The 19,124-nt window shown below is 36.8% G+C and overlaps 1 protein-coding gene across 1 annotated transcript in view; it reads right to left on the bottom strand.

Annotated features, from left to right (window-relative positions):
- The window catches only part of SCUBE3 (signal peptide, CUB domain and EGF like domain containing 3), a 125,791-nt gene that overhangs the window by 16,800 nt on the left and 89,867 nt on the right, over positions 1–19,124 (bottom strand). The window contains exons 7-12 of the mRNA XM_070939716.1: positions 18,021–18,068; positions 16,864–16,905; positions 11,493–11,609; positions 8,337–8,459; positions 5,243–5,359; positions 18–140 (exon numbers count right to left, since the gene is read on the bottom strand). Coding sequence (XP_070795817.1) covers positions 18–140; positions 5,243–5,359; positions 8,337–8,459; positions 11,493–11,609; positions 16,864–16,905; positions 18,021–18,068 — 570 coding nt within the window. The remainder of the gene's footprint in view (positions 1–17; positions 141–5,242; positions 5,360–8,336; positions 8,460–11,492; positions 11,610–16,863; positions 16,906–18,020; positions 18,069–19,124) is intronic.

The raw sequence follows: 19,124 nt of genomic DNA, 5'->3' as shown, positions 1-19,124 counted from the left end.
TTCTATATAGTACTCACCTATGCAATCTTTTTTATTCCAATGAAGACTGCAACCTGCAGGGCAGGTACATTCGTAGCTACCTGGGGTATTTACACATCCAAACTTGCAGCCTCCTTGATTGACACTACATTCATCAACATCTGTAGGAAGACCAAGAAATATGATTAGTAAAATATTTGAAATCCATAAAACAAACTTTCTGACTGGAATAATCATTATGACTCCTAGGTCTAATCCAGGAACTATAACTGAGGCTAGTAAGTGAAACAAAGTGAATTATTGAGATTAAGAGAAAGAAAAATGAGGTGAAACAATATCAACTACAAGAAAGAAACTATATGTTGTTGCTTCCATTTGTCATTCAGAAGAGATCTGGCTGCTTACTTAATTGATTACACATATTTGACCATTAGTGTACAGGAGACTTTATAAAAGCAGCAAGCAAAATAATCCTATTTCAAGCTACCCACAAGACTGATAAGGAATTGGAAACAGAGGACAGGAAGCTAACAAGAGGAATGGAGACAACTACAGCTATGAGTTTTGCTACTACAAACTGTTATAAGGAAGTAAGACAATCCTTTGGATATCTGCCATAGTATCTGGTTCTGATGTAGTTACAGATATGCTACAGTGATCTATAGTTATAGGGATTTAGCATACTGTATGGTTGTTGCATTCAGTACTGATCAGGAGACATTTGGCCCTGTACCAAACATATGAATGTATTGTACAACACTTCCCCTGCCTTCCTAAGAGGTTATACGTGTTTGTATACTGTGTTCTATGCAGCAGTTTTTCCCTCTCCATCCTGATGACCTCCATAATTCTAGCAAGTCATGCCCAATGCATCTGGAGGACATTAGGTTAGAGAAAGCTAATGGGCAGATTATGTTTAGCATTGATTATATTTCCATACTTCTGGTTTTTCATTATTATCCTTCTCCATGAAACCTGAAAGTGAAAACATTATATAATATAATAATAAAAATGCTTCTCCCTTCTTCTTAGCCTTTAAATGACTAGAGAATCAAATATAGGCTGAAAATCATCCTTCATCTTAATCACAAAATTATTTTGGAGGCTACATAATATGTGGCAATGAGAATTGCCTTGAAGATCTTGAGATCATTTCAAGAACCTATCATTCAAGACCATCCACAGTAGTCTTTTGGGCAGGTAATAGGATATGTCCCTCTCATCTCCCAGACACATGCTTGGATTAAATGGAATGAAAGCAGTTTTAAATTGCTCTAAAACATGATGTATGTCTTTACCCTAATATTACTTAATCCTTTCTACTTTTTGCCTTGCAACACAAAACGACAGGATTAAACTGGTAGAGAAACATTTTCAAAGTATGTTTTAATTTGGCAGGCCAAGCTAGAGCTTTGTGGAAAACTTTGTTCAGAGGTCTATTGCCTCTGGTTTATATAAAAATAAAGAGAAGAAAGCAGATGAAAGAAAAGGAGATCTTCATCTAGGGTAACCTTCCAAACTGTAAAACCCCCAGAAATACTGGACAACATATCTTGTCATCAAAATATCAGAATGTAATATTTTCAGAGATTGTACAAGTTAATCCAGGGGCGTAAGAAATATGAACTCACTGTTAGATATTTCTGCACCTCCTTCTCATGCAACTGTGTCCACATAGGAACATCTGAAGGAACATCTGATGAACTCCCTAGCACCGTGGTGGCGAACCTATGGCACGGGTGCCAGAGGAGGCACGCAGCGCCCTCTCTGATGGCACGCAAGTCATTGCCCCAGTTCAGCTCCACTGCACATATGTGGTGGGCGGGGTGTGTGCATGGGGGGCGTGCATGCATGCACTGTGGGGGGAGGTGTGGGGGCCACCGCATGTGCATACGTTGGGGTATGTGCGGGGTGCATGCACTGGGCAGGGCACGGGGTGGGGCGCATGCATGGGGGGCACACACAGGGGTGAAATGCTCCCGGTTCAGACCAGATCGCTCGATCCCGTAACGATAGAGGCGGGTGGTTCGGAGAACCGGTAGCAAAAATCCCTGCCCCCCCCTACATGCCCAGCTGAGCTGCACAATCATCAGAGGCTTTTGTTTTTTTACTTTTAAAAGCATTTTTTCTACAACCAAATGCTTTTAAAAGTAAAAAAAAAAGCTTCTGATGATCGCGTGGCTCAGCTGGGATTGTCAAAGGCTTTTAAAAGAAAAAAAATCCTTTTAAATGCCTCTGACGATCCAAGCTGAGTTGCCTGATTGGCAGAGGTTAAAAACTCAGCTTGGATCGTCAGAGGCGTTTAAAGCATATTTTAAAGGCAATTCAGGGTTCTTTTGACAAGTTTTGAGAAGTATCAACTAACTGACAACCAAAATATGTTCCTATTAATCAATGTAGTGGTTAGCATTTTAAAAATGTAAATCTCACCTTGGGCAACTTTAAGATATATCAACCACAAGTTGGTTGAGGAATTATGGGAATTGAAGTCCACACATCTTAAAGTTGTCAAGGTTTAGAAACTATGTTATAGATAAATCACTTTGACCTGTGCCATCCTTTGTTTTGCCAAGAAAAAGAATTGGCAACTAGTGATGAGTTAGCCACTTTAAATGTCACTCTTGAGATCAAATGTAATAAAGAACAAAGAAAAATAGAGAAAATAGAATGGCATGAGATCTGAAGTTCAAAAAAACAGCTGCATTAGCCAGCCTGCCAATGCTATCCTTTTTTTCAGCATTCCTGCTACTTTACGGCACATAATTTTGCAACCATGGAAATCAGTGCTAAAGGTCTGACACGGAAAAATACATACCAACACAACAACAGCAGAAGAAAGGAAGAAAAAAAAACCCCATAAAGGATTACTTTGTTCTGAAAGCTTCGCATACAAGTATTTCAGTTTTCCTTCCAAACTTTGCCAGAGCATATTCCCACACAACGTGGCACATTCAGGTCACGGCTTTGCTCCCAGCTCTTTGGAATAGGCTAAGTGCTGACTCATATGTCATTGTCAAGGCATTTTTCAGCTTGGCTCCATCCCCTTTTGCTCTTTTATGTAACTCGCTTCTTTTATTCCAAGTGAATCCTAAATTCAGAATGTCATCTTCTCCTTGCTAATTAGTAAAGAGGATATTTCACATTTCACAAGTTTGCTGAAGGTTGTGAAGGTTTAATAGATACTAGCTAGACCCAACCAATATGCTGTAATATTTTGGCTTAGTATCTGGCTTAGCAATATGCATGTACTGTAGTATGAATGCAGCCAGTTATGGTTTACACTGTATAAATAAATCATAGCTCCACAGAATTTCATCTACAGGAAAAATAGTCAATAATTCCTAAATGCTTTCTTCTGAATTTAGAATCAGAGAGAAAAATTTTAACTTGAGTAGTAGACGACAATCTTCCATTAAAAATAGGAAAGAGGAAACATGCTTTCTTAAAAATGCCTCATTAGATCAGCCAAAAAATTATTTAGTTAATTGTTATAATTAGAAAAGTCTTGGTAAACTCTGAAGCAAGGTACACTTTTTCTTAACTTTCAGATCTATAGTTACTGTATCTTATGCTAATTAATTCATTATAGGACTTTCAACACTGCCAATTTAGTTGCTAGAAGGGGGGGGCATATCCACCTAGTCAGTACTCAGTGGTAATAATATCATCCTTAATTTGCCTAATTTATTTAAAATTATTTAAGACTATCTAAGCCGATGACAAAATCAATAATGCCTTCCAGACTTACAATTATCATTTCAGCTTGCCTCCCCACTCCCAATTCTGAAAATATCTGATAAAGAATAAACTATATAAAATGATAATGGGTGTGGCAAAATAAATAGGACTTTACATGTTATTGAGTTATACACTTTATTTTTATAAGATCTAACTATGTGTCTCAAGGAAAAGTGGAGCAGTTGGCATGTTCTGTGATGCTATGAATTTTAGAGGGATTTATACAATAGATAAATTATCACCCTTTCAACAATTTTTCTAAGACAAATTCCTTCTCACCTTTTTTACTCATTATTTGCAGATTGGAGGCCTGCTGTGAGTTAAATGTAGAATTTTTTTTCCCATCAGTACACTGATTGTGGCAAGAGATAACAAGGACCTTAACAAAACTGGAATCCACCTTTTCCCCCAGCTGTCGTATATAATCTCTTACTGACTTTATGTTATTGTCTGTTTTATTATATATGTATTATTGTCTGAATACTTCAGATCTTGTAGACTATTTTATGATTTTTGGCTATAGTAAGGAATTCATTCATCATGTTAGTAGATGATTTATTCTGGCAACTAAATAGCAGGCATTAATCATGGTTTAGTTGTGCTGATTTCTCAGCAGCTTTCAGGCTATTGATCACAGTATTTTGAGATGTTTAGTCAGTAAGGGAGTTGACTAAATGCTCCCAAAAATCATGCTACGCACTGTTGTTTGATTTCTGGAAAGCTGACTTATGGCATACTTTGAGATTCTATTTGTCCCCTGTGTTTTTTAACTTTTACATGAAGTTGTTGAGAAAACTCTAGGTCAACAAGAGTTTCTGTGCTCTGTCTTTCTTTCTCTTTCTCTTATACCAAAAAGTTTGTTGAAGTCCTGGATCACTGAATATATAGTAGAATATGGAATATTACTCCAAATGCATAGCAAATGCCTCAACTGAATACACAGTCTCATCCTAATTTCTTGAAGTGTTGTCTAATACCTGATCAGCCACTCCCATCCAACACTATTTGCGTAGTAATTGTTATTATAGCTGTTATAATTTTATAATCTATTATCCAATTTTTTTGTCCTAGCTAATAGCAAAGTTTTCTGATGATAACTACTATATTTGTAAACACTAACTATGCAGCACAAAGGTTTTAATAGATAAATTTGTGAGTAACATGGTTCTCCAAATATATTGTGCATAATCAGGTTCCAGGTCTATCTAAGCCAAGGGTGTCAAACTCGCAACATCATGTTGTCGTCATGTGATGTATTGCAACTTTCCTCCCCTTCGCTAAATCGGGAGTAGGTGTGGCCAGCACATGATGTATCTGGCCTGCACGCCTCAAGTTTGACACCCCTGACCTAAGCCAAACAAACTAAACTAAGGTTTGTTTGGATGTCAGAGATGTTAGGCTCCACCTAAAAGAAGAAAGATGATGTTACTCATTGGGAGAGGCAGCAGGATAAAGATTCACAAAAGAGGTACCAAAAAAGTGACTGAGATAATGTTCCATACATCGCCATCTATCTCACTGATACCTCCACAGTGGGTGAGTCCATACAGCATGTAGCCTTTGTGACACAGGCACTGGAAACTCCCGGGTGTATTTACACAGATGTGGTCACAAGTTCTATCAAAGGAGCATTCATCAATATCTGGGAACAGGAAAAGAGAGCATAAGCTGTATTGCAATAAACGAGAGCCAGTTTGGTCTAGTGATTAAGACACCAGGCTAAAAACAAAGAGATTGTGAATTCTAGTCCCACTTTAGGCATGAAAGCTGACTGGGTGACTTTGGGCCAGTTGCTCTCTCAGTCCAACCCAATTCACAGGGTTGTTGTGGGGAAAATAGGAGGAAGGAGTGTTAGGTATGTTCGCCACTTTGAATTATATATAAAAATAAGGTGGGATAAGAATGAATGAATAATAAACAAATAAATATGTAGGTAGTACGCCTAGAGATTGGGATTATTTTGCTTTTTTACTAACCAGAAAGTGTGAAACTGTACCAAATTGCCCAGGATTAGGAAAACATTAGGAGGAAATGTTATTATAATAGCAATTAACTATTTACTTTGGTAACATGATTTTTCTTTGACCCTCCTCAGCTGAAAAATAAGGGTACAAATTAAGTTCCAAAATCATTACTGATTGCAATTTCTGGTTAAAACCTCTATTAGCTGTAGGTTATATTATTGCCTATATTATCACAGTTCTAAGAGTCCTGAGGTGGTAAAAGAAATCATGGAGGCATGTAATAGAGAAGTTTTAATAATTGAGGATTTCAATCACCCTGATGTAGGTTGGGTACATTTATGCTTGGGCCATAACAAATAAAGCCAATATCAAGGTATCCTAAATATATATGCCTTGGAACAGTGGTTTTGCAACTGGCCAAAGAGATTCAATCCTAAATTTAATCCTAAAGGATTAAACGCTGATAAACACAAAGTATGTTATAAACCAAATGGGTATAATATCAGTGCTGGTGCACTGAGTGTACATGCAAATGAGAAACTGTCAAGAGAGTCCAACACAGTCACATTCGATTACAAATTCTGAAAAGGAACTTGTGAAAAAAATCTAGTGGGAAATGAAAGAGTGAGAGCAAATTCATACAACCACTTTTCCCTCTGTGAGAACATGAAGACAATCCTCTATCCATATCCAAAGTATATATCTTCCTATCTCATCACCCATCTGCACCTGAGGGAGTCCAAGGTTGGCTTTTGGCCCTCTGTTTTGGAAACTGTGTTTTCCCTCTTATCCTGCTACAACAGCAAATAGGCAATAATGCACGGCCATGTTGATGAGCAACATTGAGACTTATAAAGCCTTGAAACCGAATAGCTTCTGTCTGGTTTAAGGAACATCACTAGAAGGATCATTCAAAGGAATGTTGCCTGTACTCTGTCGAAGCCATGAAATACAAAATGCTCTAACATTTTGCTAGAATTTAGGGGTCAATATTTTTAAAACATGAAGGATTTTTTAAAATAAAGTTCAGTCAATCAACAATTGATTAAAAATTGCAGGACATAGAGTAACTAAAGTATTGTGCATGCCAAGTTAAGAGGCTTTCCACGTGATAGATGACAATGGATGGAATTTCAACTGAAAGAACCATCCTCATGGCTTTTAGAATGTTGCATTTAAAAGTTTTCTGGACAGCAGTGCAGCATGGACCGATTCATGATGAAAGTCCATTGTGGAGGCAGCAAAATATAGGGGCAGCACCATTTGCTGCTGTCTCTGGGACAGGCTCTGGGGAGCAAGGCCCCACAGCTACATGAATGTGGTCTGAAAAGAAAAATTAGTAAGGTCAAATCTCTTAAAGACAGAGGATAAGAGTGGTTGTTATTAGTATTAAGAGGGAAACATTAAGAAGGTCTTTATATTTTAACCAGAAAACAAGCAAAAGTATTAGTCAATGGAATGAAAAGGATGCTTATGTTGGAATAAACAGACAATTTTCTCAATGGGGGGGGTGGGGTGGGGCATGGAAGCCTTGTAAGACTATACTGGGATCTGTGTTTTTTATTTATCAATGATCTTGACTTAAGGATATACAATAAACTTCTAAACTTCCAATTTTCAGGATGATAAAAAAAAGTGGCTATGAAGGGCTCCCAAGGATAATTATATGAATAATCATTCCAGAATGATGTATGCTGAGGAAAAAATCCTAACTTTACATATGCACCGATGAAGTCTGTGCTGTCTGTTAACTAACCTGGAAAAAGTCTTGGGGTTACAGTGAGTAATGGCAATACTGACTCAGTGTGTGTGTCAACTGTGAAAAAGACAAATTCCATGGGACATTCATTATGAATGAGAATGAAAATAAAACTGCCAACATTGTTAACCATTATTCAACCAAAAGGACCAGGAGGGTCAAATATTTTCCTTATGAGAAAAGACAAACACATTTAAGATTCTTTAGACTGGAAAAATAATGATTGAAAAGGATATGATCAAGGTCCCTAAAATTATATATGGCATGGAGAAGATGGATAGCATTTTCAAAATACTGGCTTCAGGGGTCACCCAATGAAGCTAATTAGAAGTAACTTTAGAACAGACTTAAAAGAGCACTTTTTTACATAGAACGTAATTTCCCTATGAAATTAGGAGATTCACTATCGTAGATGGCTTTAAAATGAGGATAAATATTTGGACAAGGACATTTTCATAACAAGTCTATAATGATTCAATGATACATTCAGGTTGAGAGCTCTCTATCACTAAATAATAAATTGTAATGGAACAACAGCAAAAAAAAATATCCTGCTTGTAAACACATTAAAGCAATCAGGTTGGCTATTGTAAGAAACAAAATACTGAACTAAGATAAGCATTGATCTGATCCAGTAGGGCCAATCTAAGAGTCTTACATTTTATTTTACATTACATTAATGTAATGTACATTATATTTTACATTATATTTTATTATATAAAATAGCAAAGTCAAAGCTATGAAACATTGAAATCCAAGCCTCATATAGATTTCTTATGCTGACAATAAAAAAAAAAGAAATTAAATTGAGAGTGTTTCGTATGTGACTAAGCTCTATCTCCATATTTAAATAACTGCTTCATTATTATTTCCAGCAAGATATGAGAAGACTTTACCTTGGCACGTCCTTTCATTGATAAGCAATTTATATCCCTTTTTACAACTGCATTCAAAACTGCCCACTGTGTTCCTGCAGATGTGGTCACAGCCACCATTGTTCAATCTACATTCATCTATATCTGTAATAAGAAGGCAAAAAACACAGCAAAATACCCTTTAGGGGTAAAAAGGTGACAATTGAATGAATGCCATATAGTCATCAAATGAGGATTCAACAGAAGAGGAACAGGTCAAATGACTTGATTTCTCAGTTCAGATTCAATTTAGATGCTACTTTTGATGTGTATTCATACAGATAGTTCTTGACCTATGACCATAATTGGGTTCAAAATTTCTATTGTTAAGTGATGCGGTCATAAAGCATGATGCAGTCATATGGCTACATCACTTAGTGCCAGCAATCCAGCTGTTATTAACCAAGAATAACAAGTTATTATTTAAGTACCCACTCCAATCCAAGTCATTCCTAGGCTTAGTGCCTCCTAGTCCCAAACCCTGGAAAGGTAGGGGACTACATCCTTTTCAACTCCACCCACCCACCTAGCTCCTTCCACAACTCTGGCCTTTTGGCAACCCTTTACTTTGCCTTGAGGGGCAACAAGCAGTCTCAGAACCTCAGGGGATAACTGACATACTGCCACTTAAGAGCTTCCAGGCGTGCTGTACTCGGAGGCTACAAGAAGCCCGAGTCTCTCTGATGCTCAAAATCATAGTCCCAACCTGGCCCGACAGTGCAGCGCAAAAGGGTTTCTTGGTGCACCAGGGCAGCGCAGCACATCACGAAGCACAGCCCCAGTCTGGCCCAGTAGAGTGGTGTGAAGCCGAAGCCACCCCAGTCCAGTTCCAGCCAAAGTCACCTTTGTCATTCTGTTCTCCGAGATCCCTGCCACCTTCTGCATGCTCAAGATCTCTGGCACTCTGTGCTCTGAGATCCCTGCTGCCCTGTGCTCCCTGCCCCAGTTGACCTTTGCCTTCCTCTTGTTCCCACTGCTGATGAGGCATGAGTCCTTTATGAGGCACTTGCTGACCACATAAGCCTACCTTTCCCAGGTCTTATGAGGAAACTGCCATCAGCAACTTGAGGGGGGGAAAAGCCTCATGTGGCCAGCAACTTCTTTGCGAAGAGCCAGGCTAAGCATGCTCAGCCAGGAGCGGGAACAAGAAGGTGGCAAATGTCAGCTAGGGTGGAAGGGATCGTGAATGCAGGGGCCAAATAATATAGATGGGGAGAGATAGATGGGGGAAGAGTTGAAGCACCCCTGTGGTTGTATATGAGGGGGGGCTGCCAAGTGGGCAAATTTTGATCACATGACTACAGGGGTGCAGCAACAGCTGTAACTTTGGGGACCAATGTTAAATCCCTTCTTTAGTATCATTCTGAACACTTGCTGAATGAACGGTCGTAAATTGAGGTCTATCTATAATTTCTTGTGCTGTAGGGTACTTACAGCTTAGGTGCTTGTTACCCAATCATCCCAACCTGCTTGGAATTTTATGATAGTTCAAATAAAGATATACACTCGATTTGGTTAACTTCCAAACCAAGTTAAACTGACCTGGACAGATTCTTTTAATATAGATTAAATCCAAAATGCAGCTTTTCTGAAACTACTTTAGTAGTTTAGTAGGGGATTTCTAAGAATACTGGCCAGTTGCATTTAGGAAGAATTCATAATTTTGTTCTACGCAAGGAAATGCAAAAGAGAAAGAGAGGAGATTGTAGTAAAGGAGTGTGGTGATCCTGGAATTGGAAGGACCCAGGTTCAAATCTCTATGAACTATTGAAACTCCCTGAGTGACTCTCATTCTCTCTCAACCCAACATATTTCATAGAGTTAATGTTGGGAAAAAAGCTTTAATCATAATAAAATGTAAATATATAGTTTTGTAGACTATACAAATGTGACTACACAGAATTATTTATTGCAATATTCATCACATTTTTCTTAGACAAAGCTCATTTATAACAGTTAAGTGAACATAAGATCACAAAAAGATTAATGAAACAATATACCTTTTAAAAATGAAAATAATTTAAAGCATCTACTTAATAGACTGTGATAATTTACAAAGGAAGAATTTACAGACAATAACGCCTCTCATTTATTGTTGTCTATATCCTTTTCAGATGGATAACACAAGATAGCACTAAAGACAACAAAGAATCAATGCATTATCTCTCCAAAAATTAATTTCAAATAAGAGCCAAATGATTATATTCTAAATTTAGCTGTAATTTTTAGAATTGTTTTGCCAAAAAAGGTAGAAAGAACATATTCTCTGCCTTGTTTAATTCCCTAAATGCTTATAAACTGTCTACTATCTATAAAGAAATATTTTTACTTGTAGCACATGCCAGAAAATTTACTTCTAGGAAATGGTTTGTTAAAAGCTGATGAATCCCAGAAAACAAGCTCAGCCAGACATCATTGAAAATTGCTCTCTTGTCTTGCCCCAATCCAACCAACTTCAGCAAGCACGATGAATTGTCAATGCTGTTATTGTTATTATCATTGAAATGTATTAGCAATAAAATAACTCTGAATAGTAATAAAGTCCCAGTCACAGAGAATACTGTTCTGGGACGTTATGTTTTCCTGCAACTCCAGCATTTTAGAGTTAATGAGCTCTGTAAAATAATGGAAACAAATGGGATCTGGAATCAGTAAGCTGGTTAGACAGCTTTCAGCAGAGGGCTGTTTTTTAACTAAGGTCACATTCCCTGGAACTGCCAGAGACAGAACACAGATTCCATCCATTTGTGAAGTCTCATTTATTTCTCAGCAAATTTCTCCAGATTGTTCTTTAAAAACAATAGTAATAGCACTTAGACTTATATACCACTCCACAGTATTTTATAGCACTCTCTGAGCGGTTTATAATGTCAACAAATTGCCCCCAACAAACTGGGTCCTCATGTTACTGACCTTGGAAGGATGGAAGGCTGAGTCAACTTTGAGCCGGTCAGGATCGAACTCTTGACTGTGGGCAGAGTTGGCCTGTAATATTGCATTCTAACCACTACACCACCATTGCTCTTACAAACCTCAGTTTCTTTTCAATGCAAAATTAATACCAGTTGAAGGACATAGGTGTATCCTTTTCTCTGCATCAGATCCATTTACTGGATAAAGACTTTGGTTACATCTTACCTTTGCAAGTTTTTCTGTCAGGCTGAAGCATGAATCCCATGGGGCAGCTGCAGTGTACACCTGTGGCTGCATCATGGCATTTGCTATCACAGCCTCCATTGTTAACAGCACAGGTCTCTGAAAGAAGATCAAAAGCCAATTAGAATTATTTTAAAGCATACGCACATTTAAGATTTTTTTCAGTATCTTGAAAAGATCTTTCAAACATCTGTAATATGCAGTTCTACAAACATTTCTAATATAGGAATGACATGTCTTAAGAGTTGGTTTTATGGAATGATGGCACTGTTTCTAGGGGCAAAACTCCTTGACTTAAATAAAAAAAAAAATCTGAATACATAGCTTAGACTCAAATCCAAACATTTGAAAATTGAAAGCTTTTAATAGAATAAAATATATTAATTCAATTAGTGTTTTAAAGTTTTTCATAATATAGTTATTATAAAAGTATAAATATATTTCACTTCTACTCTTAACGAATGCCTGGATTTTTCTAAAACAGGTATATGGAGAAGAATGCACAATCAGGTAATCCTCAACTTACATCCAGTTGCTTAGTGACTATTCAAAGTTATGACAGACTCTTCAAAAGGTACTTATGACCCAATTTTGAATGAATGATGGCCGTACTCCTTCCCATGGTTATGTAATCACACTTGGGATGTTTGGCAACTAGTTTATCTTTATGATCTCTGCAGCATCTTGTCACATTACTGCAATTTTTGATGGGTTTTTTTTTGCCGATTTCTGGTATTTACTTCTGGTTTCCAGCCAAAAAAAAAAAGTCCATTGGACAAAATAGATTCTCTTAATGACCATGGCATTCACTTCATCATGATATTTGCTTAATGATTACCACAAAAAGTCTAATAAACTCAGGTCTGGTCACATGGTGACCTGCTTAACAACCAGAATGACTTATGACCATAATTTCAGATTCAATTGTTATTGACTTATGACTAAGTCAAGGATTAGTTGTAATATGTGCTATCATTACAACTGGGCCCAAAGAGCTTTGAATAATATTTTATAAGGAATAAATGAAGCTATTGTATCAAGCTTCAGTTTGGAGATTATGTGAACTGGGGTGCAACATGTCTGGAGAGTATAAAGTTGGGATATAGGACAGCCAATGAGAGGACTGATATTTTCAAAGAAGAATTGATGGGTGTGGAGAAAAAGATTTATCCTTTCACTTATCTACTAAATCTCCTTTAGAGCTCTTCATTGAAGTCAATGCTGACACTTAATTTTTTTAAAAAGTATTTTTTTTCCTCTAGATTATGATATTGGAAGAGAGTCTACTTGAAAAAAGAGTGGTACAGAAGAGGCTTTTTGAGGACAAAAGTGGAGGGCACAGAAGGGGTGAAGCAAATCAGACCTATTTTCTACCTTTAAGCCTGCTTTTCCATCTCCATCTTCCCAGCAAATGTGGAAATGTGCTAAGTTTCTTTCTTTAGCCATCCACATATACATACATACAGTACACCTTCTCTGAGATTTAAAAATTACAGATCCTCCTTTTTAAGCCTGTCCCAATTATTTGCAATGGCAAAAATCCACATCAAGATAGCAAGCGTTTATGATCTGGGTATCAGTGGTTCACACAAATTTTTATTAAATATATAATCTCTTATTCCAGAATGCAATGATGGAACAGAACATTGCAACTGGTCTCCATTAAATAATAGTTTCACAAATGACAGATTGATTTTGAGAATCGAAAGAAAGGGCTGTATTATGTTTTTTAAAAAGGCCTATCCCTAAAACAGAGCATCTACATCCATTTGCATTTTTTGTTCAGGTTCATAGAATCTTAAAATATTCTTGGAAACTATCTAGTCTAAAACCTCTTAGTATAGCAATTCATGACTACAGAATCCCTGTCAGATTTGCAACTAGATCATACTTTTGAGTCATGTTCGATTTATCATTAAGACATCCAGATCCTTTTTGTATTTAGAGCTACCCGATACCGCTTCATGCTTTAAATTTTTTTGTTTTTCTCACCCAAATGAAAACTCTCAATTTCCCTAAATTAGGAAGTCTTGATTTCCTAAATCTCTTCCCTCTTTTCCTTCTTAAAATGTTATACAATTATATTCCCCACATCTTATTTTTGAGAAGTATGCAACTCTTCTGTACTCTTATGAAGAAATTAAGAAATTCTGTCTAGTAATTCTGTCTTGACTGAATTATTTTTTCAAGAGGTATCAGAACAATGGAGTCTTCCATTGTTACTGTCTTTTTTTCTCAGAAAGTTCCTATAATCTAGTCCAGATCTTCTATCTATTTTTGTAATCTACAGCATACATCATAAACATTGGTTGTTGTTTCTCCTGCTATATATTCCTATTCAAATGGACTGAACCCTAATGTTCAGATTAAGGGATCTCTATATACATTCATTAGGTACTTATTAAACCACATAAAAGTAGTCCAGTCTTATTAGAAACATTTCACCTAGTTACGTGTTTCTCCAAATATTTGATCACTGAAACTGTCTCAAATTCTATGTCATTCTGTAACAGTTCTCTCCTAAATTAGCTCTATTAAATAGGGATCATACTCATTCATGAAACAAATAAACAATAACCCTTAAAAGAATGTTGACTAACTTTTTAAAAAGAAAATTTTGTAGAAATTTAGCATGTGTGCCGAATTCTAATGCTATACAATTTTGTCAGCACGCTATTAGCTTGCTCCTTACTCCCAAATATGTCCATAATTAGATTGACTAGATTTTTAAATTCTAATTTATCACCAGCATTTGATTTTAGACTGAGCAATGCAAATTATTACATTTCTCCTGTAATCACTTTGTAATCATACAAACTCAATATAACATATAGATTAACAGAATAGTGCAAATGTAATTACTATTAGCACCATACTTTAGCATCATAGCACCTCTTTCTAATCTGATTCTACTCTTTTGTTTCATTTGATGTTTAAGTGAAGAATACCTTTTCATTAACTAATGCATAGTTGCCTTTACCAGTGCATGTTCTTCCTTCAGAATGTAGTACAACTAAAGTACACAGGATTTGTACTTTAAAAAAAATGTGCTGCAGCTGCCAAAAAAGCCACCTTTAATCCTAGGCTGCCATTAACAGAGGGATAGAATCAAGATCATGTGAAGTGTTAGTACCATTTTATAATGTCTTGGTAAGACACCACTTGGAATATAGGTAGTCCTCCTTGTTAATGGTTTCCCTATTGACTTTGCTTATCAGAAGGCTTTAAAAGATCACATGATCCTGGGATGCTGCAACTATCATAAATATGAATCAGTTGCCAAGCATCTGAATTTTGATCATGACTACAGGGATGCTGCATGGTTGTAAGTGTGAAAAACGGTGATAAGTCCGTTTTTTCAGCACCATTGTTACTTCAAATGGTCACTAAAACTGCTGTAAATCTGTATTCCATCCAGTTTTGGTCGCCACAATGTAAAACAGATGTTGAGACTCTAGAAAGAATGCAGAGAAGATGTTTAGGGGCTAGACACTAAAACATATGAAAAATATTTGCAGGAATTAGGTACGCCTAGTTTAATGAAAAGGAGGACTAGGGGTGACTTGATAGCAGTATTCCAATATCCAAGGGGCTGCCGTAAAGAAGAGAGGGTCAATCTATTTTCCAAAGCACTCGAAGGCAGAACAAGAAGCAATGGATGGAAACTAATAATCTAGAAGAGAACCAGCCTAGCACTAAGGAGAAATTTCCTGACAGTTAAAACAATCAGTGGAACAACTTGCCTTCAGAAGTTGTGAATGCTCCCACACTGGAAGTTTTTAAGAAGAAATTGGACAACCATTTCTCTGAAATGTTATAGGGTTTCCTGCTTGAGCAAGGGTTGGACTAGAAGACCTCAAAGGTCTCTGTTGTTCTGTTAATTTTGTATAGCCATTAAAGTCTTGTGAAGTTCTGGATCTCAGTATAAAACAACTTCAAAAAAAATTCAAAATCATAAGCAGAAATAAAACATTTAACTGATTTTCTTATGTCTCTCTCTTACATACTACCTTAGCAAGCAGGAGCACCTGGTTGCTCCTTACTGATTTAGAAATCTAAGTAAAGTTAAATATATTAGTATTTAGACAGGAGACCACCTGGGAAATCCAGGAGTCAAGGCTAGACCAAGACACGGCAAAAGTATTTTTTTAAAAAAATTTTTTTTGTTTTTTTTGTGTATTACTTCCCAGAAATAATACATCCCCAAAAGTTGGAAGTCCAATTAACTACCAATGCAACAGTAAAGTTAGGCAGCTCAGACAGGTACAATGAGGAGATCACTTGGTTCAACTTGTGCTTTGCTTTGGCACGTGACAAGCAGGCAGGAAAAACATCAGCGAATCACAGTATCACATCAAGAATGGGAAGGATTTGGTTTAGGACAGTCTGTTTGTCATATCTTGGCTCTTTCCTATGCCCCCTCCTTCTATACCCCATCAGGTCAATCCAAATTGAATAAAAAAAATCATAAATACATTGGGATCATGAAAAGAGCTCAGTCAAAACTGTGCTTTTATTTGTTATTTTTTCTCCACTTTGTTTTCTTCATATATATACGCCATAAGTGCAAAATTCCAGATTCCTTGCTTCCATTCAGAAGGCACTTGATTGCAAGTCCAGCAAATAGATTTTGTTACATTTCTTGCATCACTATTTTCAGATATTTAGAAAGACAGTATCAGAAAGATGGCAGACAAGGCTGACAAGTTTCCAAAGGCATATTGAAACAACTAACCCTCCCCATTATTTGTTTAATGTGCCTCTGACGTGATGGGAAGCAAGGCACAATAGAATTCACACATTTTGTAGTGATAGTTGGATGGTTTTGATGGAAGGAGTAAAATACCAGTTTAACACTGTAAAGCCAAAGATGATTTAATTCTATTGCACTAATAGGATAGGGATAAAATGGTTGTGGCAGGAAATAAGATATCTCTAAGACAGACCCAAAGTATTACAGTGATACCAGACATGGAGAATTAGTGTTCTGCAGGATCCAATCTGGGTCAGTCACCGGGACCAGAGGTTTTGTCTTCCAAACTTTCAGACTCACGCTGGAGCCTATCCTCTAGAAAGGAGTCTGAAGGCTCGAAAGACAAAACCTCTGATCCCAATGACCAACTCAGATTGGATCCTGCAACATTATCCTGGGACACGTATATTCGCCTTTATTCATAATTAATATTCTACACATATTCTCTATTTCAATTTCAGGAAGTATAACTAAAGCAATATATTACCAAATACTTGAGACTTGGTTTAGCTGCCTTCTATCATAAACAGTTATTTCAAAGACAATCCTTAAAAGGTTTGTGGATATGAAACATAGCCAACTTGTAAGAAAGATAACTACCTATCATCAAGTGTAATTCCATCTTATTTTCAGGAATGCTGCCTGGGAGTAGGAAAAAAATTAAGAGACTTTTACCATCTGCAATAATCATAAGGGAAGGGGAAAGGAAAAGGGAAAGGGAAACGAAGGGACGGGGAGGGTGCATTTTGGGAGGAAGATAATTCACAAAGAGACATAAAGTGAGGGAAAGTGATTTAGAGAGGAAATATGTGATTTCATGATTTTGTTTGCTAGAGGATTGGGTAAAAAAAATCTGTTTGGCAGTTAGATACAAAGAAAAAGAGAAACACAAGTTACAGGGATAAATAACTCTTATATTCTGAAAGTGTAAAATGAAAAAAATAAATAAATTTGAAGATTCTTTTGGTTTTGAAGACCAGGTCACACAGACTTCCTTCCCCAACTACCTGCCACAGATCTCATATTAAGTTTAAGCATAACAATTAGAAGTATAGGCTCAAAAGCAGCTTTCTCAGGTAGAGCTATAGTGCCTTCCAATGCAATTTCTCAATATAGTTACTGATCCCTTGTTGACTTCTTTTCATTTATGTTAATAATGCTTTGGTCCCATTAATGGCATGATAACTTCTAATCTTCTATTACAGAAGTCTGCAGTGATGAAAGACAAATAATAACTGATTTTTTTAATGGGTTTTACAGATCCTACAATATAGAAGCAAGTAATAGAATACATTCATTGATCCTTAGCTTTGAACAGCTCACGGTTATAATTTCTAGCAAAAGAACAGCTATGAGCACAAGCAAAGCAAGCAACTGCTTAAAGACACACACACACACACACACACACACACACACACACACACTTCAAAATTGGTTTGTTCCTTCTTGAATAATCTTGTTAGCTGGTATTTCTTTCTCTGTTGTCTGGACAACTCCAGGCCTATCTACATTTCTCTCAATAGCCGGGGCCATGCAGATTTCAAGAGTAAAAATGGATTTTAGAAAGGGCAGAAGCTGGCAGGTTAAACAGTTAGTAATAACTGCTGTTCTGGTTAATGCAGCTGCCACCTATTCTCCACAATGTGAAGTGAGGCATGCAGGTTAGTAAGACAGCGGTGCCTGGTTATTTTATTCCCAAATAGAAGATGCGGCTATAGTTAAAACTCCTCAAAGAGATATAGAACAAAAATATTTACCATTAGAAAACGTCGGGGGGGTAACGTGCTGTTGAAGGTGCCTCTCCCCTGTTTAACATTATAAAAAAGTGGTTTAGAAACAGTGTCCAGCAAGGAGTTTGGCTTCTTAAAAACGTAAGTATTCCCAAAGAACAGTTGAATCATAGATTTTCAATGATATCCCTCCCGGGTTCCCCAACTTCACATACAATTCTAGCTAAAACCAAGTCATTTGGCCAATGGATCAATTTCATAATGGTTTCCTTCCTTGTCACCAACAATATATTTCTCCACTCGATTCACTAGTATAACTCTCACTTTATTAAAAACCATCTAGTGGGTTTTTATAGGGTATATGCAGAGAAGAAAAAGACGTAGACAAGAGACAGAAATTAGTATTCAATACTGTTAGTATTTAAATGTCTTTTCTAGCTAAATGTAAATGCAGTTTTGAAAAAGCTCTTTTTTATCAGAAGATAGATCAATACCTGTGGGTAGAAAGCTGCATGCATGTAAAACAAATTTGACTGTCCACAATAGCAAAGTGAACAAATTATTATGAAGCCTCTAGTAACAAACCAAATTCAGTTTGTGAATTAAGCAGCAGTCTGAAGACACCAGACATGGTAGTCCTAAAAATAGAATTCTAATACATTCATCACAGTGGTGGGTTGCTACCATTTCGGTCTGATTCTTGTGAACTGGTAGTAACGGCGGCAGGAGGCTCCGCCCACCCACCCGGACATTATCACAGACGAACTGTGCATGCACGCGCGCTCCCGTTGCAAACCAGTAGCGAAAGTAAGTGGAACCCACCCCTGATTCATCAGCTGAAAAAAGCTCCTACTGCAGTTTAAAATGGGTTTTCTACCCAAAGACTCAAAAATAAAAAAAGAACAATAGAAAAAAAATGATAAGAAAAGGGAAGAAAGTGAATTCACATAGCACTTAGTAACAATGCTTTATTTCTTTAGATGCAAGCTAAATTAATTAATTCATCTAAACTAATCAAACATAAATACAGGTAGTCCTCTTTTACCAAACATAATTGGTCATTAAGCTAAGCAGTCACACAGTAAAATCACAATTGTGCTTATGATCTTCAGCTTTACATTGTTTTACAGA

This window comes from Pituophis catenifer, unplaced genomic scaffold, assembly GCF_029215685.1.
Source record: "Pituophis catenifer annectens isolate HBS135680 unplaced genomic scaffold, rPitCat1.0.hap2 SCAF_3, whole genome shotgun sequence".
Classification (NCBI taxonomy): Eukaryota; Metazoa; Chordata; class Lepidosauria; order Squamata; family Colubridae; genus Pituophis; species Pituophis catenifer.
Note: the sequence above shows the minus strand (reverse complement) of the source record. Positions and strands in the feature narration are given on the sequence as shown.